The 14,042-nt window shown below is 35.1% G+C and overlaps 1 protein-coding gene and 1 pseudogene across 1 annotated transcript; both read left to right on the forward strand.

The window, feature by feature from the left end:
- Positions 1 to 2,658: 2,658 nt before the first annotated feature.
- On the forward strand, positions 2,659 to 8,680 carry asmtl (acetylserotonin O-methyltransferase-like). The gene is made up of 14 exons (XM_016467397.1): positions 2,659 to 2,734; positions 3,173 to 3,303; positions 3,400 to 3,531; positions 3,631 to 3,678; positions 3,774 to 3,838; positions 3,926 to 3,990; positions 4,089 to 4,197; positions 4,498 to 4,855; positions 5,183 to 5,357; positions 5,609 to 5,793; positions 5,898 to 6,030; positions 7,482 to 7,622; positions 7,779 to 7,901; positions 8,224 to 8,680. Exons 2-14 carry the CDS (start codon positions 3,211 to 3,213, stop codon positions 8,493 to 8,495), a joined length of 1,899 nt encoding a protein of 632 aa, XP_016322883.1. The 5' UTR covers positions 2,659 to 2,734; positions 3,173 to 3,210; the 3' UTR covers positions 8,496 to 8,680.
- A 220-nt stretch (positions 8,681 to 8,900) lies between these two features.
- LOC107673690 (ADP/ATP translocase 2-like) lies at positions 8,901 to 13,075 on the forward strand (annotated as a pseudogene).
- The last annotated feature ends 967 nt before the right edge of the window (positions 13,076 to 14,042 follow it).

The raw sequence follows: 14,042 nt of genomic DNA on the forward strand, positions 1-14,042 counted from the left end.
GTCCTCTTTTCAGATAAAAGTAAATTTTGCATTTCATTTGGAAATCAAGGTCTGGAGTCTGGAGGAAGACTGGAGAGGCACAGAATCCAAGCTGCTTGAAGTCCAGTGTGAAGTTTCCGAAGTCAGTGATGATTTGGGGTGCCGTGACGTCGGCTGCTGGTGTTGGTCCATTGTGTTTTATCAAGTCCAAAGTCAACGCAGCCGTCTACCAGGAGATTTTGGAGCACTTTATGCTTCCATCTGCTGACAAGCTTTATGGAGATGCTGATTTCCTTTTCCAGAAGGACTTAGCACCTGCACACAGTGCCAAAACCACTTCCAAGTGGTTTGCTGACCATGATATTACTGTGCTTGATTGGCCAGCCAACATGCCTGACCTGAACCCCATATGGAATCTATGGGATATTTTGAAGAGAAAGATGAGAAACAGTCGATCCAATAATACAGTCGAGCTGAAGGCTCAGTAGTGCCTCTGCAGTGCCATGCACAGGCATACAGATGTAATTAATTAATTATTAATTAATTATACATGAACATACTTTAAAGAACTTGAGCTTTTCTGGTTTGCAAATCCTTTTTTTTTTATTGATCTTATGAAATATTCTAATATTTTGAGATACTGGATTTTTGACTTTCATGAGCTGTAAACTCTAATAATCAAAATTAAAACAAAAAAAACTTTTGAAATGTTTTAATTTACATATAATGAATCTAGAATATATGAAAGTTTCACTTTTTGAAATAAGTTACAAAAAATTTACTTTTTCAGGATTATTATTATATATAATAATGCATATGTAAATGCATAAAACCATGTAAATGATCTGGATTAAGATTACTCAAAATGTAAAAATAAATCATAAATCGTTTTTCTCAAATCGATAGCTGTGGGCTAAGATGAGATGAGTTGCCTCCAAATGAAGACAAACTTAAAAAGAAAAGAAATAAATAATTTCTTAGAATAGTTTTTAAGTTTTTTTTATAAACCTTCTCATTACTGGTTTATGGATATTTTTATAGAACTTCTTATTTAAATACAGTGGGTATTCCTCAATGACTCAACATATTTATTGTTATGATACAGCTTATCACTAAAATTGAACCAACTCTTTTAATATTTCTAAGTACGATGACCATACATCCTCTTTTCCCTTGCTGGGATTTTCTAAATCACCTGTTTAGGTTTTGGCTTTGTTTTCTTATTGTTTTTATACTTGGAGATAATGACTGAAAAGTAGCTAGTTTGACCAATAGTATTCATTGCACATCATAGTGTACAAGAAAGTGGGATCTACAGAGAACAGTCAAGGCAATGTAAATAAATGTACATATAATGTACGAGGACTGTAGAGCGGCCATCAGTAGGAAAACAGAGCCAATTGTACCCCCAATTTTGAAATCTCGGTCAGGACATGTCTGGGAAACAGTGGACATATGGTCACACTATTACTGTCATATTTGTATGGCCCTACGCATTCTTCTAATTTCAGTTTGTAGCAGGCTTCCATATAACATTACATCAGCACATTAGGCATTACATTAGGCAATTTAGAAATCCCAGCCAGTGAAAAGAGGATGTAGAAATAATTAAAAGAGTTGGTGCAATTTTAGTGGTAAGCTGTAGGCTATCATATCAATGAATAGGCTATGTTGAGTCATTGGGGAATACCCATTTGTATTTTAAATAAAAAAATATATTTTCTTTTTAAGATATCCATAAACCAGTAATGAGAAGGTTTATAAGAAACTGAGTATTCTAAGAAATGTTTTATTTCTTTTTTTTTTACATTTTTCTTGCATTTGGAGGCGTACTATCACTCTTTAGGTGAGCAACTCATCTCATCTTAGCCCACAACTTGATTAAAAAAACAACAACAAATTTTGCAATGCTACCATGTCAATGCAGTTTCTTGAACTTAGTTCCGAGTGTGAATTCGAACTGAATTAGCCACATACCTGTAATGTAACTACTGATGTAACATTTTATATAATATTGGTGCCTTTTGTCATGATGATACAACAGTCACTTTTTCCATTTACTTTTTTCTCTTTTTTTTATTAATGCAAGGAAAGACTACAGAGTTGACATTTAAAAGATGTTTGTACATAATACACAAAGTATCAATAATATACATTATGTCAACTGAAAACAAAGATTACAAGAGAAAAAGTAGGAAAAAGTAAAAGACAAAAACAAGAACTTGAGGGTAAGACATTTAACTATCAATTATATCATACAAATTAAAGTCATTGCAAAATGAAATAGTTCTACTTGCGTTCTTACTTTCTGACAATGAAATGGTGTTTAGATCATTTTTAAATTGTTTCAAAAAACAAGAAAATGCGGTATGTTGTTGGTAAATAAAAAAAAAAAAATAAAAAAAAAAAAATAAAAAAATAAAAGAATTTAAATTGATAACAAAACAAGCATTGCTTTTAGAGTCAGATTCATAATGTCCTAAAATAATTTATTTGAAAGTAATAGATACATCTTGCTGGATATCATTAATTAATGAACCAATATTTTTCCAAAGTTGTTCAGTATAATGACAAGTCCAGAATAAATGAAACTACACTCCATTTACACGTGGTCACGCAGAAGTATCGTGGCGTTATATCAGGACAGGTAACTGCGCATGTGCGTGCGTGGTAGACTCCGCCTCTTCAGGATCTCTGCCGTCAGTGCACTACGTTTCGGGAAGCGCAAAGAGTAGAGTGGAGCAAGCCTTTCCAGGTAAATGCTTAAAAAGAATAAAGATAAATTAATCTTTACCTATTTTATATGTGTGTAATTTGCTACTCCTGACTGTATTAATGTCAAAACACGAATAAATTAATTTCCAGCTTTTCGTCACGGTAAGTTCTTGCATTAATTAATACACTGCTGTATATCTAGACTAAATACACTTCTAATGCAACTACACTGTCCTTATTCGACTGACCTTTTCTGTTTTTAAAAAAATAAAAACGATAAGAAAATTATGATCTGGACAAATTGTGGTCAAGCTCACCTTCAACCATTATCGAGGTTACTGTCCCGGAGAACACAGACTTTTGCAATCATATGCAGTTATGACTTTGCTTTATGAGCCATGTGCTTAAACTCCATGTTCAGGTATTAAACTTGTTGTTTTTGACATGCATATAAGCTAATGTTTCTCTCGATTCCCAGGATAGACCTCTGGAAGTGACAGAAAGGAGAGGTGTAACATGTTGTTAAATCCAGTAATATCCAAGCTGAGTGGAAAGCTTGTTGTCCTGGCAAGCGCATCTCCACGACGTCTGGAGATTTTATCTAATGCTGTAAGTTTTTGGGTTATTTTTACTAGGTTTTTACATGGACAATGAACTTTGAATGATCAGTGCTTTCTCTTTTCTTCTTCTGCATTGATGAGGCAGGGTTTACGGTTCGAGGTGGTTCCTTCTTGGTTTAAAGAAACATTGGACAAATCCTTGTTTAAGAACCCATATGACTATGCAGTGGAGACAGCCAAACAGAAGGCTTTGGAAGTGGCTCACCGAATGCCATTTGTAAGTTGTATATTTCTGTATGTGAGCAAGCCAATTTTAGTTTCTGACCATTTACAATGTCCCCTTTATTCTGTATAACTGTATATGTGCTGGATTCAGAAACACTTGAAAAGTCCAGATGTTGTAATTGGAGCAGACACTGTTGTGGTAAGTAGCTGTATAATTCAATATAATAGATTCTACATATGATATTCTGTCCGGAAAATTGCTTTGTTAAATTTGTCTTCTCTTTTCATCCTCAGACAGTTGATGGTTTGATCTTGGAGAAGCCTACAGATAAAGAAGATGCTTACCGTATGCTTTCTAGGTGCATTTTCATTTTTTGGTTGTCTAAAGTGAGACGTTTATTGCACTCATGCAGAAATTAAAATATATTGAAATGATTGTATTTCAGGTTGAGTGGTAAGGAACATAGCGTCTTCACGGGTGTAGCTATTGTGCTCTGCCATGACAAGAGTGGTATGTGAAAGTTTAATGTATTTATTATTTTTACAATTAAAGTCTTGTATTTGTAAAATAGACAGATCATTTTAAAGTTTAATCATTCTTCTTTGCAGGTTCAGATACAGACTACAAAGTGGTTGATTTTTATGAAGAGACAAAAGTAAAATTTGCAGAATTATCCGAGGAGATGCTCTGGGAATACATCAACAGTGGAGAGCCCATGCGAGTTTATGTGCATTGATTTTCATATGCAAAATTCATTGAAGGCTGTGATCACGTTTGCTGAGCATGTTCAGTAAATTTGAACTTGTTGAACCTGTGGAATTTTGACCTTTATAGAGTTAGTCATTTTTGTGTTTGCTTTGACGTGTTGATAATGACAAGGGAAAATTCAACAAAGTACATTTTTGAGTAAGGGAGTCCACTTTGAGTAAATAAATCCATTTTCTGTACTCTGGCATTTCGCCTGCCGTGCAAATTCTTATCAGTGATGAGACTGACAGACATATCTGTGCTTGACAGGGACAAGGCTGGTGGTTACGGGATCCAGGCTTTGGGTGGCATGTTGGTAGAGTATGTGAAAGGAGATTTCCTTAATGTGGTAGGCTTCCCTCTTAACCACTTCTGCAAGCAGCTGGGATTGATTTTTAACAGCCCACCTGAAAGTCCAGCCCACAAGGTCAAACGGGAATCAGATGAGGCCTGGACTCTGGTTAACAGTCTGTCTGAAGGTGCCGCAAACGAGGAGGTTGAGCTATTGGAAAATGGTAAAGATTGTCGGATGTCAATGCAAGAACAGAATGTGATTGGGATGGAGTGCAGCAGACAGCACATCCCCCACAGCATCATCAGTTTACTGAATGGGTTCAAAGCTTCAAAGGTAGTCATGATTCTTTCAATTTTAAAGAATAGTTCATTAATTCCACTTATGCCAGAGTGCAAATTTGGTAAAAATTCTCCTTGTGTTCATCAATATTAAAAGCATATAGGTATTCAGGTATATGTAAGCATATGTATAGGTATACTGTATATACGCATATAGATTCATCATGAGCAAATAAACAATTTTCACTTTTGTGTGAACTACACCTTTACTATTTTAACCTAATGTAGGTTTTAGGTTGTTATTTGTACACATGAACCATTAAAATACAAATGGTTTGCGTGAAATGTGTGGTAACTTTTCTGCAATGCATTTGTTTATCAGACTCTATTCACAGCATCCAAACTGAAGGTGTTTGATGTATTGAACAGCTCTAACAGTCTGACATTAGAAGAGGTAGCTGGCCAAATCAACGCCTCTGTTTTAGGCACTGAGAGGCTTTTGGAAGCTGCTGTCTCTTTAGGGCTTCTAGAATGGGTCAAACAGCAAAATACCAGTGGTAAGATTTACGTACTGCCGTTTTACTCACATAAATGGTGTTACTGTCGTAGAAATCGCATGTGGTTTTCCTAAATGCGAGTTCTGAAACCTCTAAGCTCATTGTCCATTTATAACTTACAAGCACTTTCTCTGTTCAGCAAGGCACTCGCATACATGCATTTCCTCCTACTGATTGTTTATTACATGTTCTCTTCATTGTCATGTCTGGAGGTGGACTGTGAATGTAACATTGTTTATTGTCTGTTGCAGTGTATAGAAATACAGAACAGGCCAGTCGCTTCCTGGTATCAGACAGCCCAGAGTCATTGAATGGATACATTCTCCACTGCAATGATATGGTGTGGCCTCTCTTCAGCCATCTAGAGAACGCTGTCAGGGAGGGCACCAGCCAACATGAGCGAGCGTTTGGGAAGAAGAATGAGGAGGTGTTTCAGGTAAACGCGAGTTAAACGCATCTGCTTATATCACCTATGGATCATGCATTTTCAAAAGCTATTGACATTTCAGTATTAAGTAGAACTGCTTTGTTGTTTTCTAGGATGCCTTCTACAGTAAAGATGAAGTTAAGATACGATTCATGGATGCAATGCACAGCATCGCAAGGGTGACTGGAAAAGATGTGGCAACAGCGTTTGAACTTTCTCCCTACAAAACAGCTTGTGACATTGGAGGTATATGATTTTTTACCTCAAAAATAGAGACAGATGGTAAAATAAAGGCTATCAATTGGTTCATTTTTAGGTAATTAAATTCATGATATACTGATTAATCAAATGCAGTCTATAACTTTTTTTTAATGGACAGCCTTAATATATCAGGTCAATTCAAAGTCAAATAAATGTTAAAATCACTAAAATAAAATATTAAAAAGTAATGAAACTAAATTCAAATATGGATTAAAGAAAAAAATCAATAAAAGAACATATTCTCACAGCTTTTTTTCTAACGTTCAGGATTATTCAACATTCCTCACTCTGAGACATAAAAAAAAAAAAACTGGATCAAAACATTGCGTGCCTGACTTCCCATTGAGACGTGAGCAAGTGACCGCGAGAATGCACAGATAAGATGTGCAGAAACCACCATCTCGCTGCTATCTTGCATAATTTGAGATTTCACTAGAGCATAGTGCATGCATATTTTATTCTGAAAGCTTGTTCTCAAAAGTTGCTTATCTGAAAAGGAGTTGCAAGCTTGTTATGCAAATTATATATGCTTCTAATTACCAATTCTCTCAGGGGCTTTTTATGCCAAGGACATCTGTATTTATTGTATCCTGTTTATTCTCTTTACCTGCTTTGACCTAAATTTAGAGCTAGAATTAATTTTCCACACCGACAAAAAATGTTAGAAACTTTAAAGGTGCGTAAAGGGTGAAGGGTTTCATTTTGGTGACACTAGAGTAACTAAATGGAATCATAAAAATAATAGTGTTTCCAAAATCTTCAGCCTTCTTTCTTTGTTTGGACAGACAGATAGTCCTGCAAATTCACTTAAACCTGATTCTGACATGAAATAAATGTGCACTACCATTTAAAATTTTGAGGTTAGTAAGAAAAAAAAGGAAAAGAAATTAATACATTCAAATTCAGCAAGGATGCATTAAATTGCATTTAAAGTGACAGTAAAGACATTTACAAAAATTTATGTTTCAAATAAATGCTATTCTTTAGAACTTCCTATTCATTAAAGAATCCTAAAAAAACCAACTGTTTCATAGTTTCTGCAAAAATATTAAGCAGCACAACTTTACAACATTGATAATATGAAGAAATGTTATCTTGAGCACCAAATCAGAATATTAGACTGATTTCTGAAGGATCATGTGACACTGAAGACTGGAGCCATGGTTGCTGAAACTTCAGCTTTGGATCATAAGAATAAATTACATTTTAAAATGTATTGAAATAGAATATGGTTATTTTGAATTAAAATATTTCACCACACTATTACTGTTTTTACTGTATTTTTGATCAAATACTGTAAATGCCACTTTGTTGAGCATAAGAAACTTTTTAAAAAACATCAGAAAATTCCAAACTTCTGAAGTGTAGTCTAGAGTTATGAATTATATATATTTTATGATATGAGCATTTTAGAAAAGCATTCTGTTCTCACATAGGTTGCACTGGTGCCATGGCATACGAGTTTACAAAAGCGCATCCTGGACTGTCGGTTATTGTATTTGACTTGCCACAAGTCATTGAGATGAGACGCCACTTTCAGCCTAAAGAAACTGATGACAGAGTGTCATTTGTTGCAGGTCAGTGAAGACTTTATGTGAACATTTTTATAATGAAGAATTTTACAGTGTATTTGTCTCATGTATAAATACATCCTGAGTAATGTGCAAAAGGCCTTTTGAAATTCTTGACTGTTTTTTTTTTCACTTTTTGTTTTTCTTTTATTTGCACGATAGGAGATTTCTTTAAAGATGACCTGCCTAAAGCAGACCTGTATATTCTTGCACGAATCCTCCATGATTGGTCTGATGAGAAACTGCACGTATTATTGAGTAAACTGTCCAAAATGTGCACACCAGGTAAGTGCTTTAAAAAGTGACATTATTAAATTCTTAATGTGTAAGCCTGATTCTGAAATATCAAACTTTTTGATGCCAAGGACCCTCTAATAATATGATGATCCCTGTGCAAATGGCCCCTTAGCGCCCCCTGGGGGTATCTTCATCCCAGTTTGTGAACTCCTGGCCTACAGTATAAACTCTATCTTAACATTACTTGTTCCTTTAAAGCATTTCGAATTGTAAACATCTGAAGTCATCAAAATTACTGTTTTTTTTTTTTTTTTTAAATCAAGGTCAAGGGTTTAAATGTTTGGTTTATGAATGTATTGCTACCAAACAGGTTGTGGGCTTCTGGTGTCTGAGATCTTCCTGGATGAGGAAAGGAAAAGGCCAAGCCGAGCCCTGTTGCAAGCTCTCAGTATGACAGAAGGAAAGCAGAGGAGCCCCACCGAATACAGTGACGTACTGGAGAAGCATGGCTTCACTCCCAAACACATCAAACACACGGACAACCTGCTGGATGCCATGCTATTTGTGAAAGAAGACCCAAATGACAAAAGAACATTACTAGGCTGTTCTTCAGCATCCATTGAGACTGCAGAACTTGAGTGATATAACGACTGCAGCATTTTGGCAACACTACAGTTGACTTATTCTAGCTCAATGTTTTAGCTGTGTTCAAATATTATGAACGTTTCTGACCTAAATGCTCGAAATAAGTGTTTGTACATGATTATTATTAATTCCAGAAACAGTTTTTAACTGTGAATGTTGTATATTGAATTAAATATGGTTTTGAATCAAAAGACAGCGTTCTTGTCTTTAGCTAGTTTTTTATATGGAGGAATGGGGTTTGTAGTCATATAGGGAATGGATTCAAGAGCTATCTAACTATGAGGGTTTTAAGTAAAAAGTAATTATACAGAGGTAGGCCTATAATTGGCACTGGTACTGGTTTTGTATGTTGGTTTACAGTTCAAATCTCATTTAGAATTGTAACTAATATTATGTAATGGACAATTAATTATGAAGTTATTAATGAATAGATATAGCTTGTGATGAAAATGTAAGTTCTGTGTTGTACACAGCGTCTTTACTCGACCCTAGTAATTCGGGAGCAAATATCGCGAGAAACCTCGAGACTTAGCGCGGTGTGTCCTTCGCAGCATCCTCATCACTTTTTCTACCTCCTGCATCTGCCAGCACGTTCAGTATATTGTGTTTATAATACACTAAGCTTAAATATTATCGTCATGGCTGATGCTGCACTTTCTTTTGCTAAAGACTTCTTGGCCGGTGGGGTCGCAGCGGCTATTTCCAAAACTGCAGTCGCGCCGATAGAGAGAGTCAAACTGCTGCTGCAGGTGAGAATCAACATCTCGACTTCTCTTAACACACTCTGCCGTGATGCATGCTAATTTATAAACCCCTTTCTTTCGTATTTAAGAATAGCGTGAATTATTTTGTGGCTATAAAGATGCGAACGGACTGTCCTTCAGAGGCCATATTTGAGTTGTCTGTCTGCAACATCCGCGTCCCTGGAGGATCTCAACATTTAAATTGTCATTTTAATACCTAGTTTCTATTCTGGCATTCTTTCACGTGGATCTTAATTTATAGATTTTAGTAACCCAAATGTACCGTATTTTAAAGCCAAACCGTGAATTTCCAGCAGCTGGCTGGGTGGCACATCTTGCCCCCTGCAGTCTGGTCTCATGTTGCAGGTCCAGACTTTATGCATTATGGCAGATTTTTGCCAAGAAGGGCATCTAAAATCAGAAGAAAATCATGTCAGAACTAAATGCTACCATACAAATGTTTGGAATCCTCAAGATTTTTTAATGTTTTTGAAAGAAGTCTCTTAGGCTCACCAATGCTGCATTTATTTGATTTAAAATACAGTAAAAACAGTAATATTGTGAAATATGATTATAATTCGAAGTAATATATTTAATTTATTCCTGTGATAGCAAAGCTGAATGTACTGCAGTCATTACCAGTCTTCAGTGTCACATGATCCTTCAGAAATCATACTAATATGCTGATTTGCTGCCGGAGAAACGTTTCATATTATTATCAAAGTTGAAAACAGTTTTTGCTTAATATTTCTGTGGAAACTGTGATATGCTAGGCTACTGTTCAAAAGTTTGGGGTCAGTAGATTTAGCAGATTTAGTGATATTGAAGACATTTATAATGTTAAAAAAAACACTTATGTTTCAAATAAATGCTTTTCTTTCGAACTTCGTATTCATCAAAGAATATTAGGAAAATGTAATATGGTTTCCATAAAAATATTAAGCAGCGCAGCTGTTTTCAGCATTGATAATAATAAATGTTTCTTGAGCAGCAAATCAGCATATTAGAATGATATCTGAAGGATCATGTGACACTGAAAACGGAAATAATGGCTGCTCAAAATACAGCTTTAGCATCATCACAGAAATAAATAGCATTTTAAAATGTGTTAAAATAGAAATAGTTTTATATAAACTGCTAAAAAAGGTTCTTTTAAATGGTAATAGTATTTCACAGTTTTCAGTATTTAAAATATTGCTTAAGGACAATCAAATGACAAAAAATCAATCCAGATATCATTTATCTCACAGTATTTTGTGTTTCACTTTATAGGTACAACATGCCAGCAAGCAGATCAGTGCAGACAAACAGTACAAAGGTATTATCGACTGTTGTGAGGATTCCTAAGGAACAAGGCTTTGCTTCCTTTTGGCGCGGCAACCTAGCCAACATCATTCGCTATTTCCCCACACAAGCCCTCAACTTTGCCTTCAAGGACAAGTACAAACAGATATTCTTGGGTGGCGTTGATAAGCACACACAGTTCTGGCGATACTTCGCTGGCAACTTGGCCTCCGGTGGAGCTGCAGGAGCCACTTCCCTCTGCTTCGTCTACCCTCTGGATTTCGCTCGTACCCGCTTGGCTGCAGATGTCGGCAAAGCTGGCAGCAGCAGAGAGTTCAATGGGCTGGCTGACTGCCTGGCCAAAATCTTTAGGTCAGACGGCTTGCGGGGTCTGTATCAGGGCTTCAACGTCTCTGTCCAGGGCATCATTATTTACAGGGCCGCCTACTTCGGAGTCTATGACACTGCTAAAGGTAATAGGTTTGTGCATCAGATGATGTGATTTTCAGGGTTGTGCGCTATTCAGGATTGATTTGAGACTGCCTTTCAAATTCCAGTGTATTTCTTAAATTTTGAAATCATTTGAATAGAGGAAGAAAACAAACTGCTGAATTCAATTTGAATGCTTTGAAGTAGAATTTAAAAATCTGAATAAAATAATAATAGATTTTAGTAGAACAGCAAATACATACTTTGAATCTTAGATTGACAAAGCCTTGTTTGAAACAGGGTTGTTTTAGTGATATAGTATTTATTCATAATTTGAATTAGTACTTTTTTTTTTTAATAAAAAATTCTCAATAAAAATAACATTGGTTTTACTAGAAAAGCAAATGCAAACTTTAAATCTGGGATGGACAAAGCCTTATTTGAAAATGTTAAATTTGTATTATATTATTTATATAATATAGTTCATTTATATTATATTTATTAATATTTTAAATGAGGTTTTTTATGAATTTAATTTAAAAACAATTGTCAATAAAAAATAACATTGATTTTACTACAAAAGCAAATACAAACTTTGAATTTTGGCTTGACAAAGCCTTGTTTGAAACTGTTATTTTACTATTGTTTATATATTATTATAGTATTTATTAAAATTTTGAGTTAGATTTTATTGTTATATTTTCAGTTTCCATTTTAATTTTAGTTTGTTTTAGTAATTTTATTGTGCGATTTTATCATTTTTTTATTAGCTCTGTTTTTATATTTCTGTTTAGCTTTCATTTATTTCTATTTGAGTTTTAGTAATTTTAGAACTTTAACTAGTTTTACTTACAATAACAACACTAGTTTTAAAATTTTGGGGGAAAAAAGTTTTAAAAGCCCTGAGGTTTTCAGATTTATAGGTCTTATGGATAGAGATGCTTGAAATTTCACCTTTAAAAGATTGTATTTAGTTTATATGTCATTATATTTTTGGGGACCAGGGTGAAAGATCACTTCTTTTCCCAGAATGCATTACCTGTGTTTTACACTTACAATTTAGTATTCAGAATTGCAATTCCTCTTTCTGTCATTCGAATTTAACTTGTGATATGGCCAGTTCAAGTCAAATTCACACAGCCAGTTCTTCAATTCTTCAAATATATAAGAAACATGCATGCATCATTGTGTGTGGTGCTGTGCAGGCATGCTTCCCGACCCTAAGAACACCCACATTATGGTCAGCTGGATGATTGCACAAACTGTGACAGCAGTGGCTGGCGTGGTGTCCTATCCATTTGACACTGTGCGGCGTCGCATGATGATGCAGTCCGGGCGCAAAGGAGGTATACAACAGACACACTCAAACATATGCACTGTTCTCCATCAAGTGTGCATTTATTTCAACTCAGGACCTTTGTCTTTTGTTTTCCTAGCGGATATTATGTACACTGGAACCCTTGACTGCTGGAGAAAGATCGCTCGTGATGAGGGTGGAAAAGCTTTCTTCAAAGGGGCTCTGTCTAATGTACTCAGAGGAATGGGGGGCGCATTTGTGATCATGCTTTATGATGAATTCAAGAAGTTTGTTTAAAAATATGTGCTAAAAGATAGTAGAATAGCTTTTACCACACAGCTTTGTCAAGCTTTAACCAAACCCTCTCCACACAGATGTGGTCTTGGTTAAATTGTGTTAGATGCCAAAAGCAATTAATAATTTTCATTCATTTTGTTTGTTGCTATGGTTTTATGTTTTGAAAATGCTCTGTCCTTTAATGATAAATAACCCATATTTTATTAAAAGAAAGCAGTCAGAGAAATATTACAGATACAATTCTAAAATTGGTAATATAAGGGAAAGGTGTTGTATATTTATGCTCAAAATTATTTAAAATATATATATATGAGTTTATTGATTTTATCTATAATATTGCTTCAGAAATCTGAGCCATAGCCATCAATACCATGCAATACCACAACACCTCCTCAAGATGGCACAACGGCATTTTTTCCTGCATTCATTCAGTACCATGTTCTTGTAGTCGCTCAGCACAGTTTTTCAGTTCTTTTAGCCAAGGTCTGTGGTAACAAGGGTATTCAATATCACTCTCAAGAAAAAAATGTGGAGTTCAAACACAAAGAATAACGTTCCACACTTTAAACGTTTTCTCAAGTTGGGCTTGAAAAACCAACTGAGAGCTGGTGTCCGATGGAATCATAGACGTATTAAATATGACTCTTTAATTCACAACAGATTTGCCCTCTATGTGTCTAAGCACTGAAAGAGAGCCTAGAAAAGTGTTCCAGCAGAGAATGTGTGGCTTTCACAGGCAGACCTTATGTGACACGAAAAGTGTATTTCCATGATTTCTCTTTTTGGAAGTCTGCTTAAGAATTTTCCATCTTGGATAATGAGGGGAGTCATATTTTCATGGTCATTTTCTTGTCAGTCTCAGTGTTTGGTTGCGTCAGGCTGATCTTGATGAAGTAGATCCCGCTTTTAGAAGTAGAAATGTGAGGGCAAGTAAGGAAGGACATTGTGAGTTCAGTAATGACACTGAAACATTATACCATTTTTAGCATGCAGAGCTATTGTAATCTTATTCCACATGGAGAGAAATTCTGTAAGACTACTTGCTGTGGTGTTTGAACACCAAGAATGCTTGTAAATTCTATAAAAGTGAATAGCCTACCCCATGCTTTCATGATTTTCATTTTTAATTATTTAGGGTTTGTGGCAATTCAACGTTTATGAAACTTACTTTTAGATATTTAACCCCTTTTTAAAAAAAATAAATAATAATAATCATTACACTGTGCTCTCAAATATGTGCTCTTGATTCTTATTGGTTGATTGTGGCTTTTAGCGGGCAGATTCACAATATTCCCTATCAATCAATCAATCACGGAAACCCTGCTCATTAATGTAACCATATTGGCCTCCTTAATTGGCATCTTTTTCAGTTTTTATTATGTTGGCTGTGTTAATGCAAACAGCATTTAGCCAAAATGTATTTTTATTGGAATTTTAACATTTCACCTTCATTTCTTTTCATAAACGCATTTTACACTTGATAGGGTGAATTCA

The sequence above is a fragment of the Sinocyclocheilus anshuiensis genome, unplaced genomic scaffold, assembly GCF_001515605.1.
Source record: "Sinocyclocheilus anshuiensis isolate Anshui unplaced genomic scaffold, SAMN03320099.WGS_v1.1 scaffold628, whole genome shotgun sequence".
NCBI lineage: Eukaryota > Metazoa > Chordata > Actinopteri > Cypriniformes > Cyprinidae > Sinocyclocheilus > Sinocyclocheilus anshuiensis.

Excerpts from the sequence above, each read along its gene's own strand:
- asmtl (XM_016467397.1), top strand. The coding sequence starts at position 3,211 with ATGTTGTTAAATCCAGTAATATCCAAGCTGAGTGGAAAGCTTGTTGTC. Across the intron at positions 3,991-4,088 it reads GCTCTGCCATGACAAGAGTG|GTTCAGATACAGACTACAAA; the intron begins GTATGTGAAAGT and ends TCTTCTTTGCAG. Across the intron at positions 5,794-5,897 it reads AGAATGAGGAGGTGTTTCAG|GATGCCTTCTACAGTAAAGA; the intron begins GTAAACGCGAGT and ends GTTGTTTTCTAG.